General features: G+C 30.2%; 1 protein-coding gene across 5 annotated transcripts in view; it reads right to left on the bottom strand.

Annotated features, from left to right (window-relative positions):
* The window catches only part of LOC122270758 (dynamin-1), a 22,178-nt gene extending 7,957 nt beyond the window's left edge, over window positions 1-14,221 (bottom strand). Inside the window, exons 1-3 of one of the 5 annotated variants that reach the window (XM_043049378.2) lie at window positions 13,990-14,217; window positions 6,275-6,346; window positions 3,457-3,619 (exon numbers count right to left, since the gene is read on the bottom strand). In XM_043049378.2, the coding sequence (XP_042905312.1) occupies window positions 3,457-3,619; window positions 6,275-6,346; window positions 13,990-13,996 (242 nt within the window). In that variant the 5' untranslated portion in view covers window positions 13,997-14,217. Of the gene's footprint in view, window positions 1-3,456; window positions 3,620-6,274; window positions 6,347-6,400; window positions 6,854-10,882; window positions 10,923-11,212; window positions 11,287-13,989 lie in introns of those variants that run through there. The other 4 variants (XM_043049381.2, XM_043049377.2, XM_043049387.2 and 1 more) reach the window with 4 other exon arrangements.
* Window positions 14,222-14,670: the final 449 nt, after the last annotated feature.

The raw sequence follows: 14,670 nt of genomic DNA, 5'->3' as shown, positions 1-14,670 counted from the left end.
AGAACAATCCCTGACGTCTGTAAGCTACTTGAACATAGTTGCAGACCAGGTTCACCCATTCATGGCAACAGTTTTTCCTGCGGGAAATGGTGTTTACCAACAGGATAATGCACCATGTCATAAGAGTCGAATCGTCGAGGAACATTCCAGTAACTTTCAAGTCATGTCTTGGCCCCCAAATTCACCCGATCTTAATCCAATAGAGCATTTGTGATCCTACTGGGAAAACCAAATTTGTGCTGCCACGCTACCCCCTCGCAATGTGAGGGAATTGCAGAACCAGTTGGTGAGCGCTTGGTACCAGATACCTCCGGCTACCTATCAGCACCTTGTGGAATCAATGCCACGGCTGGTGCTAGCAGTTTTGAGGCCTAAAGGTGGTCCCACATGTTATTAGCAGGGTGGTCATAATGTAATGGCTCTTCGGTGTATATACTCTGTTACCTATCAGTGTGAAACTTTTTTATATCGCTTAATTTTTTTCCTCATTTTTTCGTATAACTTAGCTATAGTTTTAAAATAAAATTCAAAGAATCTAAAAAAAGCCAGCATTTAATGGAACAAGAGCATTTTTTCACTCAAGATTTTTTCCCCTTTTTTTCAGTAATCATCCTGTATTCAAATCTTTCACCTTTTGCTCAAATCTAATTCACTTTTCCTTCACATCGCTGTTTCAGATATCAGCTATTTTTTCAGGATACCACATATTATCAAATAAAATGGCAATCTGATTTAATTAAAACTGAAATCACTTGTATTACTGAAAATGGATATCATAACTTTGGATCCATTAACTTCTGCTTTTGCTTTAATTATAAAAATTTACTTTTCTTATGTATTTTAGTTTTTTTTTCTTTTTACTTATTAAATTTAGCATGCTATGCTGAACTTTATTTGTCGATTTTTCTGGACAAAATTTTGATCGTTTTCTGTATAGCCGTTTCACAATTACATGCAAAGTTTTGGATCTGTCTTGCTGTTTTTCGTAAGTTAAATATGTCAAGCAAAGATTAATTTTGTGGTATTGGAAAGCCAAATATCTTATTGCAGGAACCTTGAAAAATATTCATACGAAATTTGCATATTAAAATTTTCAGAAGTTACATACGATATCATTTAATCCAGTAAATAATTAAACAAGTAATTTAATCAAGCAATTTAATCAAGCTATGCCTCAGAACTTGCATCATTGGCATTCGCTTGAAAAAAGTTTCTATCCTTACACACTGTTTATAAAGGCTGTGCAATTCAGATTATATAATGTTTTTAACCATTTATCGTAATATGAGACAATTTTTTCATAGGACTATTCCATTGAACAACATACAGTATCTTGGAGAACTGATTGTTAACGAAAGCGATGACTTGGAGGTTAAATGTGTGAGCAGATGAATAATTCCTTCCCTAGTTGTATCTTTTATTTACAGATAGAGTTCTTATGAAATCTCTTAATTTTAGCATATTTTTAAGGGAAAAATCAGTCTTTATTGTCTCAAAACGTAGGGGTGTGATTTTTAAATAGCATTTATATGCAAATTTGATCTTTTTTTTTCTCTTGACAATAGGGAAAGATCCCATTGATTTTTTCCTATGTATTAGTAGATACATTTACCTACAGGATGATATAATTAGCCCTTTTGAACGACGATGCAGTTTTGAAAACCAGGAAAAAATTACACATTTTGCATTTTTTTGAAGTTTGAATAGCTATATCAACTAAAAGCATCAATAACTCAGGAAAGTTGTGTCACAGAACTTATCCCAATTGTGAACTTTAATATTCAGGGAAAGAAACTATTGGGATGCTGTTTTACCAAGATTTTCTGGGCAGAAAAGTGCTAAGACTCGAATTTTTCACTAACTTTGAAACAACACAATTCTGAAAAGCAACAATGCCCCATGGTAACTAGTACATGTCCATGACTAGGCACGAATGTACTAATGTAGCAAAACTTAGGGGTGTTGTTGCTTTCTTCAGATAAACCCCAATAAAAAAAATAGTTATAATTTCAGATTTTTGTCAGAATTCCAAAATAATGACTCTTAAAGAAGACGTTTGCTTAATTTGTTTATCGAATTTTCTTTATCGTCTCATGAAGTAATGCTTTTTGTGAATAGTATGCTATTTCATAACTGCTGTGAGTTTGCATTTGTTGCTTATGACTGTTAGGTCAAGTTTTGCTTATCTTTAGTCAATGCCTTTTATGTCTATTCTGAAAATGACGCAAAATGTAAATATGGAGAAAAGGTTTTCATAAAATGGTTGAGAAAATGAAGCTTTTGTGTTCTAAATTTTCAACGTATAAAAAATTATTCCAATATCGCATAATCTGGACTCATAAGAATTTGCAAAAACAGAGAATAAGGCAATGATTTTGCCAATTTTCATCCCATCAAAAAAGTCTCCAAATAGGCCATTTTTAAAGTTTGCACTATTTAAAAATATTTCTTGCACTATTTAAAAATATTTCTTGCACTATTTAAGATATTTATGGTATTATTTTAAATATTAATTTAAAATTCAGATAATTCTTTATAGCAGTTTAAAATTATAGCTTTGTTTCAAGTGGAAGAAGTGGAAGTGGATTGACTGTAGCATTTTATTTTACTTTGCGAATGAGCATCGAAAAATCACGTGGAAGTTTGAAAATTTTCTTAACATATACAGTCAAACCCCGTTATAGTGAGCATTGCTTATAGTGAACTCTTTGATATAGTTAACGAAATATTCACTCCCGTGCCTTGTTATACATATTTTTTGTGGATATAGTGAACCAAAAGAGAGGAAATTTGATATTATGAACTTTTTTCTACCTTTGAATGATTTTATTTCTTCGTTTTTTGGTAATTTTAAAATTTCAACCAAAACTCCATATACCGACTATTAAAACCATCCATTGAGTGGCATGTAGCCACAAGCATCTTTTTTCTATCGCAGTTTCCCATCCCCAAATTTTTTGTACGCAGTACGAAGAGAAATAAGAAAAAAATTTACACATTTTTTGTCACTACATATTGTTTTTTAATCATTTTTGTCTTTCTTTCTATTGGTAATTTAGTTAAATAATGTCTAATAAAAAGGGAGCAATTAAGAAAAATTAGTTAAAATTGTTTGCCGTACGGATCTGGTGAACTACCCATTATAATGAACTGAAATTTCTGTCCCATAAATGTTCACTATAGCGGGGTTTGACTGTATTATAAATATTCAATGTGTCCCATTCCTTGCCTTTTGTTGCACGGAAAAGATTACCCAATACGTCCTACAACTACAAGATTTATTCTGCCATCACCTTAGTGGCAGTTTATGCAACTATCACCTCCCGAAGTAAGCAGAACTTGGAGTCCTCTTTTCATTAGTATGTAAATTGCTTATGTCGAATTCATTTTTTTATTAAATGCAAACTTGTAACTTTGTCCATATTTTTAAATAACCCTATATAAAAATCTACCAACCTCCCAACGAAGCTTTCAAGGGTGCTGCTCTTGCCAGAACTCTGGCCTCCTACGACGACAATTTGCGGTAGAGATACATTAAGAGTATGACCACAGGCAGCAATTTTGCTTCGAAGATTATTCACAACGTCTATCAGATCAATATCTCCTTTCTGTCTCCTACCTGTAAGGAGATATTTAAAATAGTATAATAAAAAAATTTTAGTTTTACATGTGGATGAAAAAGGTAACAGATTTTGTCAAAATTTAAAAACTAAAATGTGAGAAACACTTTTGAAAGAAGAGGGTAATTTTCGACGAAGATAGAAACTAATTACAATAGTATTTCCTCATAGTTTTAGGTCTGACAAAAATTATAAAAAATTTTTTTAAAATTATATTTGCCCAAGGCTGAACTACAATAGTAACTAAATGCTACATATAGGGGCTGTCTTGCTTTATTAGAAATGGCTGTCACAAAAGCAATTTTGTATCTTATTTCTATGTAAGCAATGGTTATAACACTCTGCTACGCTTTGCCATTAGCCATGGCTATATCTGGAAAAGTTGGATTTATGGAATGCAATATTTGGTTCAAAATAAAAATTACGATTGATCACTTATAAAAATTATTAGTGTCTCAATTTAGTTTTTTAAAACCTAAGCAATTAATATTTTTGTAAGTTGCGGATCTTAATTACTTATACATCTTTACCTCTAGTATAATAATAAAATCGAAGAAATTTTCTTAAGGGTAATGTGAAACAAATATTGTTAGATTTAAAAGTAATTTTATTGTATTGAATAGTTTCAATAGGCACAATGTCGTTCTCTAAGACATCAAAACCCAGTTAGGCATTCCAAGTCTGAATTTAACCATCTGTACACAGGCTTCTCCTTACTTAGTTTAGGATTTTAAATATGATAAAATCATTCTATTTACATCATTAACTAATTCTGATTTGAAGTGTCAGTTTTCTTAATTATTTCATAAACAGCCTGACACACAAATTTGCTTACTTCACAGTTCTGTTTACAAAAATGTAAAAATTACTCGCTTCAACAATAAAACTCGAAACTCTCAAAGATATAAAATGGCGTAGTTATGAATATATTAATGCTCAGAAATAAATATCAACTCAAAGCAATTTTGTTTCTTCTTCTCAAAAAAGAATGAATAAACTAACGCTAAAACAAACTGTTACCATAACAACTTAATTTATCGAAGTAGATCAAAGATAACGATTAAACAGACGATAATTCTCAACAATCCTGTTTTGACACAAATATAATCATTTCATTAACTGGCTTTGCCCAAGTGTATCAAAAAAAAAAAATATTACCTAGACGTAGTTGACCGCTTGAACCATTGTTAACTTAGGAGTTGCTTATGAATCTAGCTCAGCTTTGGCCATTCCAATGCTTCTAATATTGTTTAACATCCATTGTTAATGTTTGCCCATCACATTGAATGCGCAAAGCAAATGACATCCTTTTTCCATAAAAGGATCTCAAACATACAGTAAAAAAATTCGTAATATTAAAATATCAATTAAAACAAATTACTAAATGTGATTTTGTAATTCTTTCGTTGGTAAACAACGGTTTCACGTTTTCTCACATCGAAATTAAATATTATGCAGCGTAAAAGATTATTATTTTTTCCTGTTAGATTAAAGAAAGCCCTGGATCATTTAAGTTGAGTTGTTCGAACAGATTAAATTTAGCTAATGAACAGCCTGCATACAAATGATCGCAATAAAGTTCAGTCTTTCGAAACAAAAAGGTCAAAATTCCTGTTCGTGATAAAATAATAATTAATTTTGCTTGATCTATTAGGGAAACTATTGTAATTTGCATTGCATCTTGCGCAACATTTCAGTTGAAATTTGGAATAGAGGTAAATTCATTTGAAGTTCAACCACAAACCGGTTTGTAGGGGGGGGGGTGACATTCACACACACACAAAAGAGAAAGGACATAAAACATACAGAGAGAAAGAAACATCCATGCCTTTCCCGGGATTCGAAACCAGAACCTTTCTGATGCAAGGACAGTTTCCTGCCCCCTACACAGGCCGGTCGGCAGTTAGCTGATGCAATTTTATTAATAACATCACACTAGACCTACACTAAATTAGCTGCTAGCACAATTAAAAATATTTAATAAGTTTTCAAGAAGCTTTTTAAAAATTATTCAAAAATATTTAACAACGATTTGTTAAGTGTATTCTGCCTCCTCACTATTCTATTACTCGAGTATATAAATTTAGGTTTTAAACAAGACCATCAAAAGATCTTATTTTTAAGCATAATCCTCTTTTAAAAAAGTTATTTTCTTGTTAAAATGTTTTGTCACGATTTTTAATTTCCTCAAAATATTAAAATAGTAAGCGTTATGCTTACGTTAGGCGTTATGCTTACTATTAAGCAATGGTTTAAGCAATTTAACCATTGCTTAATAGTAAGCATAAGTTTAGGTATTTCAAACAAATGACACATATGCTATAGAGAGCTTGGAATTTACATGACAAACGTAAAAATAAAAACTATTTTTTTGCGAAAATTAAGGCTAGTTTAGGTTTACTGAAATCACGACTAAAATCCATTAATGCGTTGACATAAAGTGTTCTACAAATGAAAAATACATATATAAAGGAAATGGTAGTATATGTTTGCTTATAACAAATGTATATTTAAGCAAAAACCAACTTGTATATAAAGCAACAAAGTATATAAAGCACAAATGAAAGTACATAAATTGTCATACTATAGTTTCAGTTCTATAAGAAAGAACCTTCTTCAGTGTTTGAATGTTAACTTAAGTAAATAATTAATACCTTTCATTTCAGCTTCTTCGCCAGTCGGAGCGTCGAAGAAGTCGGGACTAGAGGAAGGTTCTACGTTCGAATCTGCCGAGGAAACAAAACAATTAAAAAGCACTGTAAAATAAAACTTAAACGCACATCCTTGTATAACTGAACATCCTTGATTCTTGGTATAGAGCAACATCTAAATCCAAAAGTTACATATGACGTTTCACTACGCCTCTTGGTTGTTAAGTAGTCGCCATTATTTTTGATGTTGAGAAACACTAAAGTTGTTTAGTGTATCGATGTTTCAAAATAAGAATTATAAATAATTTAAATTTTATTATATAATTTCATTATAAATTTTATCTGAATACAAATTCGTCGGAATTCTATCAACATAAATATTAATGTAGCTCCTAAAAGTTTAATAATTCCTGGGAAACATTTTAATTAAGTCCGAAATCAATGAATTTTTGGCGCCGAGGCATTAGGTGGACTTTATCTAAGTTGAAATTTTTTTCTAAATTCGAAGGAGCCGTAATAATTTTCTGAACGGATGCAGCTTGAGGAACAGACCTGTTCCGGTCGTTATCGCAACAAATTATTCTTCCTAATACTGTAACAATCAAATAAGAGTGAAAAAAGTAGGAAATTTTCGACCTATAGTTCATATATATGTAGTTTCAAAGTAAAATAAGTTTTCAGCTTAAATTTTTTTTTTTTTAAGAATCTAATTCTGCCACAAAAACTATAGACCTCCAAAATTGAACTCGTAACTCCTTATACATATTCCAGACACTCTTTAAAAACTGCTAGTATTCCCTTATATTTCTATTAATATACCAAATAAACAAAAAAAATAGAAGAAACATAAACGTCTAAAATTAATACAAATAAATTGCGCATAATGAATTCGAATATATATTTTAAGTCCTATCTTTCCCAAGTTTTTTTAATGCGCAAATAGTAAGCAAACAAATACTACTAATTAAATTTTTATCAGGTAAAAAAAAAGCCTTATTGCAATTGCAGCAAAAAAGCAATAAAAAGTAATGAAAAAAGGGAATATATGTCAAAGACACACAGTAAAGATGGTTCAGCCTTCCTTTGATCCTATGTAATTCTAAGGAAGATACGGACTTGTTACTTTACTGTGTCTTTCCCTGTTCTCTCATCCATTCTGATGTAAAAGAAATTGGAAGGCNTTGGTTGTTAAGTAGTCGCCATTATTTTTGATGTTGAGAAACACTAAAGTTGTTTAGTGTATCGATGTTTCAAAATAAGAATTATAAATAATTTAAATTTTATTATATAATTTCATTATAAATTTTATCTGAATACAAATTCGTCGGAATTCTAACAACATAAATATTAGTGTAGCTCCTAAAAGTTTAATAATTCCTGGGAAACATTTTAATTAAGTCCGAAATCAATGAATTTTTGGCGCCGAGGCATTAGGTGGACTTTATCTAAGTTGAAATTTTTTTCTAAATTCGAAGGAGCCGTAATAATTTTCTGAACGGATGCAGCTTGAGGAACAAACCTGTTCCGGTCGTTATCGCAATAACTTATTCTTCCTAATACTGTAACAATCAAATAAGAGTGAAAAAAGCAGGAAATTTTCGACCTATAGTTCATATATATGTAGTTTCAAATTAAAATAAGCTTTAAGTTTAAAATTTTTTTTAAGAATCTAATTCTGCCACAAAAATTATAGACCCCCAAAATTGAACTCTTAACTCCTCATACATATTCCAGACACTCTTTAAAAACTGCTAGTATTCCCTTATATTTCTATTAATATACCAAATAAACAAAAAAAATAGAAGAAACATAAGCGTCTAAAATTAATACAAATAAATTGCGCATAATGAATTCAAATATATATTTTAAGTTCTATCTTTCCCAAGCTTTTTTAATGCGCAAATAGTAAGCAAACAAATACTACTAATTAAATTTTTATCAGGTAAAAAAAAAGGCTTATTGCAATTGCAGCAAAAAAGCAATAAAAAGTAATGAAAAAAGGGAATATATGTCAAAGACACACAGTAAAGATGGTTCAGAATTCCTTTGACCCTATGTAATTCTAAGGAAGATACGGACTTGTTACTTTACTGTGTCTTTCCCTGTTCTTTCGCCCATTCCGATGTAAAAGCGAGATTGGATGGCTAAAAAGAGTGAAGATCATGGGTATACTAATGTCATCCTACGCAACTAGGGGCACTTACCCATTACAGACAAGCTGTTCGTGCGCATTCAAAACATTGCTTTTTTAAACTAACTTAAGCTTTGTTTAGTAATAATTATCAAAATCTGTACTCAAATAGGTTCATCTTCATAGTTATTAATTTGGAAACTAACTTGCAAAGCTCACCAATTTGTTCGCAAAATGAGCAAATAACTTAAAAACATCTATTTTGGGCTCATTTTGACTATAATTATTAAGCATGAAACTAAGACAATTCAGATAAGAGTACCACTTCAAATGGGCATGAACAGTCAACTCACAATGAGGAAGCGCTCCTACCGGCGTACCCGGTCACGAGATGAGATTTTGTTTCCTATGATGTGTCTTACGCTTAAGTTTGTAATCGCCGAACTGAACCCACCTGTATACATTTTGAAATATTGCCAAAACTGGATTTTAAAAATACACATAAGAACAGCATATCATTAATGCGAAGAAAAACTTTTACATATATCATTTTCGAGATAAATTGCAGTGAAATATTGATTTAAATCATAACTAGTAGTTTGTTGGGATTTTAAACAATAATTTTATTCTTCTTTTCAGAGTTTTACCTGATGTTGGCTTTGATGCTTTCAATTCTACCTTTACTGCAATTTACACAAATATAGGTGAAATCCTAAATCACATTATGAAAAATATTTTCTTCCTTATTCAGATATTAATTTATATCTTTTGCATTTAGTTAGTCCTTTTTTGTTAATTTGGAAAAAAAACCAGCATCTGATAATAAATGAAACTTTGCATATGAGGTCATGGTTGGCATAAATGAAATTTCCAGAAAATTTGATCTTAAACCTTTGAAAATAACTGAACTCAATAAAAACTTTCATATCTTTATACATGTTATTATTAGGAAAATAAAATTTTTTATCCTTTATTTTGTTTGGCCATTGCTATTAATCTAAGATTAGAAGGAAAATATTTCATGTACCATACTGTTACGAAAGATCATGCAAATGACCATACTGTTTATTGAAATAAAAAAGTAACAATAAAAGTGAAGTAAAAATAACTATAGTGAAATAACGAACTAGCGTTTCCACAACATTTTAAAAGTTTTCTGCAGTAATCATTCTAAAATACATTTAGGAACATCATTTACTTAGAAACACTAAGAAAATGGCTCAGAGAACCAACTGTGATCAGTGATACAATAACTAGTGACTGAGTATATAAGTCCCTAATCAAATTAATATAAAGCTTAAGCTTAAAGAACAAATCTATTAGTCCTCCACACAGTGGAGTTTGAAATGTAGGATAAAGAAGATGGAGAATATGAAAACAGCTGGGTTCAACAGAGAAAAATAAGAATTAATTTGAAAAATATATATTAATAATTTATCTGTGTACAATGAATCCTCATTTTTAGGATTTTGCGGGAAAGAAAAAAAAATAAGAGCATCCTACCTATAAGGGCCGAAATGAGAAAAAAAACAAGATACGGAGTTAATAAAAATTATTTTTAACGTTATCTAAACAAGATTTTAAAAATATGCTCTTGTTAATTTAGAACTCAGATTCAATATCTATCAAATAGAATTATATATATTTTCATTTATACTTTACGCAGTACAACATAATTTGTGAAGACGTGACGCCAAATTTATTGATTTATGAAGAGATTATTTTAAAAGATTTCAAAGTCTTTTTACGGACAAGAAAAACAGATTCCGGGCGAAATTTTACTTTTGAAAAGCGCAGTTAGTGAGGCCATTTAATTCATAATTTTTATCTTTCTACTCAAATGGGACACAGTTGTCAGAAAAAAAAAACATAAAATGGGAAGCTTTATTTACAAGCAAAAATACATAATGATTATAAAAAAGATGGAGGATATGAAAATAGCTGGGTTCAACATAGAGAAAAATATAGATTAATTTGAAAAATATATTACATTTTAATAATTTATCTGTGTACATATTATCCTCATCTTTAGGATTATATCTGTTTTTGGTATTTTTCGGTATTTTTATTTATTGAAAAAGACAGTCTAATAGTTACATACTAAAAAAATTCTATTAGATTACCGGGATTACATTTGTACTAAAAAATGAAATAAAAATAAAGTAGTTTGAATAAGAATGGAAAAAAAAATTCAAACATTTATTAAGAACTGATTTTTTAGATTAAAGAAATTTCAATGATGAATAATTGTTTCTCTAAGATCTAAATAAGCGCAAATTTGAAAAGTTTCTGTTTGGAAGTGAATCGTGCTTGGAAGATTTTACCTTTAACTCAGAAAAAAAAGACTGGTGTTTCATACTCTATTATTAAATGGCTAAATATAATCTTTTCACTTAATAACCAAAATAAATACAAAATAGTGAAAAAAAAGTATGAAAAATAAGTTCCATAAAAATTTGGCTTTAAAGGGCAAGAATTACAATTGTTTGAAAAACTTTTTTTCATCTACAAAACAGTACTTCATATTCAAGCAAACATATTACATTATCTTCTTCGTATTCAAAAATTAGTTTTACAAAACGTTTATTTTCGTAATTGAATGTCTCAAATCCAAAACAAAAAGAATTAAGCTTTCATTTCATGCACGAGGAATAAGTATTTCTTATAATAAACCTTCATTACAGTGTTTTACTAAGTCTTTGTCATTAAATTAAACAATGCTTTTTTATGAAATTACAAAACAACTTGAGAGTTTTTAACAGCTATTCATGAAAAATGTTACGTTTTGCCCATTTAAGTCGAAAATTCACCTTGTTAAACAACGCAAGTGGTCAATCGGAAAATAGCCTCAGTTTTGCGAATGATATTTATTTTTGAAGTTATACTTCTTATGCGACTTCCAACAAGGTTGCGTTAAATGTTTAACGCTACATTTTTATTGGCCGAGAAATCACGTGGTAGGATCCAGTTTTCCATCATTCATTTCCATATTGTTTTGGTTCTCACTAGCATAAAAATAATAAAAGTCATAAAAGTATTGTTTTTCCATAAATATTTTTTTAGTTTGTTTTGATACACATATAATTTAATAGGGTAGTATTTTTTATTTTCAAACTTAGTGGATAACAATTGCAAAAAATGAGTGAAAACAATCCCACGAACAATGCGACGGATTTAAGGTTATGTCAATGTACGTCTCTTGTGAATATCACATGATTGTTAGGTTTTTTATTCTGAAATTACATTATGACGCATTCACATACATTATTAATACAAATACATTTTCCTGGGCAAGACGATGAGGCAACCACAAGCACTGGTTCAAGAGGTCCACGAGGGAAAACTGCGCAATATTACGGTGATTACAGAGCACGGAAGTGAGCGGAGCAGGAAAAAGAGTCGTTGAATAGAACTAGTGATCCTTCTACGACTGCTGATTCTTCTACAATTAAAGTCGCAGGTTGCGAAGTTTAACTTCTTCCGCGCGGAGGGACTTCACACACTATTTTTTTTTTTTTTATTATAAAGTTAGAGAATTATTCACCGATTTTAATTCTTTCAATTTATATGGAAATAAGTAGAAAAATTTGGGATTTCAGAAAAGTTTGATGTTTTGTAGAAATATTTGAAATATTAGTTAGTTTCAGATTCCGAGCAATTCTTAATAGTTTATCGTGAAGGGATCACTGCTAAGTTTGAGTTTATTACGATCCAATTAAAATAAGTACGACCCAACTAAATGTAAATGAGTAAATGAAGAGTGGTTTTTCTCTGTTAAGATAGATATCTTAATATTTTGTATTTCAGCCGCTGAGGGCCATTCATTTTGTTTACAAATCCTTAGTATTGTTTTTAAATGTTAATAAATATTTCTGTTTCTGTCAATATTACTTTTCAGTTGGATTCATTATGAAACCAGTAACACTAGTCTCTTATTGTGTAAATTCGAAGCTTTTAATTCAAGTGTAAGTTAGTTAAAACTTCCTTTCGGCAAAAGAAATTTGAAGAATACTTGTAGCAGGATTTCCACAAGTAATATCAAATCGTAGAGATCAAATATTTTGTAAAGGATAAGTTTTAAGGAAAAAATAATTTGTGAAGGACTCTAGTCATTTTTAAACAGACTCCTAGATTCGAGGTTAGCATCCGAAGTAAAAATAAAATAAGAGAGTCAATAATTTAAGAGAAAATTTAAAAATGTATTTCGATAACCTTACTGTAAACTTACAAAAGAAAATTCGAAAAAAAAAATAAATAAATTAAGATTAACACTCATTAGTTGTAGACTTTTTTTTTTTCAAACAAAGATTTTCATACTCTAATACACGATAACGTTTACAAATTTAAACCAATTCTAACGAAAATTTAAAACATTTTTTACTATGAAGATTTTTTGGAAATAAATGACATCACGGCATTTACATTAAAAAACAAACCTGTAAAAAATAAGCTTATCTTCGATTTAATTTATATTTTCCTTCAGAAGTAGCCAAGGAAAATTCTAAAAGAATTATTTATTGACATTAGTTAGGTTAGATTGAGTTTTAGAGGTAAATTGCATAAAAACAGAATCGCCTACACTGACAAAATTAAAAATGGCATTACTTTTTTTAGGTTTACAAAAATATATTACAGTTTTCAATACTAATACCGATGTAAAAAATCACTGGAAAAACTTGAGGTCATGAAATCTACATTGATAAGAAAAAACCTATTTTCCTGAGATAGTACTAATTTGGAAACTGCCATTTGGTAATGATTCCAGAATTCTGATTTTTACCCAATTTACAAAACTCTTGTAAATTTTCATTTTGTTTTAAAACTTTAGAGTAAGAAATGTGATATTTCATTAATTTTGAAGGTAATATTACTAATAAAATTTATTCAGAACAATATAAATCAAAATATTAGAAACCAAAAAACTGAAAAAGGTTTTTCGAAGATAATTGCATAATGTAAAGAAAGAAACAACTAAAGAAAAATTATATAGGGCCTCGCCACCTTTTACAAATTTTGAAAATCTAGATCATAAATTTTAAAGTGACTAGGGTAACAAAAGATCCCCAGAAAGGAACAGAATCGAGAAATTTTAAAGTTTCAGATATACTAGATTATTAACAAGTGATCGAATATTGACAATTTTAATTTTTATATTGCTTAAGGGGGGGTGGGAAAAGAATAATCAGAGTTGCTAGTCAAATCAAGAAACCGGACAAATTCATCAATTTGAAATAAATAAAATATGTAAACCAATCGCGTATTCCAAATTTAATACAGTTATGAAACTCTTGAAATAACTATCGTTTAAGATTATATTCGGGAGGTGGAGAAAAAATACGAATTAGGTTTCTTAAAAAAGGTGTGTCTTCATATCTATATAATTATGCAACATTATTCAAAGCTAATCAAAAAATGTTTTTAATTCCTTTAGTCATCTGATATAATAAAATGTTTGATAATATTTAAACAGTTAATTTTTCAATTTAGAAAAATCTCGGAAGTTTGTCTTGTTAAGCTTCAATACTACATTCTTGAAGGGCGAGGAAATTAGGAATAATAATTTGAACTAAAAAAAATTTTTTCTTACCAGACATCCTATTTATTACACTGGAGATAAAAATTCACCTCCTAGAAAAGAGAAGGACTCTTCGGTTCTTGAGTTTAGTGAAGAAGAGGATTGGGTATTGAGTGTAGTAAAGTGCGGCGAGCTCTCTGCTTATCGCTTATAGCTCTGCGTTTCAATAGGTAAGACTTAATTTAGCAGCTTAATTTCAATAGGTAAGGTTTAAGGTTGGAGCTGGGTAGATAGCACAAGGTTGGAGCGAACTGCTAGAATCTGTTAGTTGCTTGGAAGAATTTTAAGAGGGATTGGATTTTGGTCCGGGAGTTGAGAAACAAGTTAACTAGATCAGTGAAAACTGGGCTCTGCAGGGATAAGGATTGATAGAGGTCTTTACGAGCATTTTGATAAAAGGAGCACTTCAGGAGATAGTGTTCGTTCGAGTCTATATGTCCGCAGTTGGGGCACTTAGGACTTTCTACTAACTTGCACTTATGTAGAATCACGTTAGTTGGAAGCATTTTCGTCCGGAGTCTGGCTATTAACACATCTAATTTTCGGGACTTGATAAGTGGGCGGTAATCTCGAGGTTCGTCGGAAAGAATTGGAAGTATTTGCACTCTTTCCATTCTCTGTGTTCTTTGTTGAGCTCTTCTTTCAAAAACACTTGACTAAGATCTTGGGGGGATAAAAGGTGCGAAATAAAAT

The sequence above is a fragment of the Parasteatoda tepidariorum genome, chromosome 4 (assembly GCF_043381705.1).
Source record: "Parasteatoda tepidariorum isolate YZ-2023 chromosome 4, CAS_Ptep_4.0, whole genome shotgun sequence".
Taxonomy (NCBI): Eukaryota; Metazoa; Arthropoda; class Arachnida; order Araneae; family Theridiidae; genus Parasteatoda; species Parasteatoda tepidariorum.
Note: the sequence above shows the minus strand (reverse complement) of the source record. Positions and strands in the feature narration are given on the sequence as shown.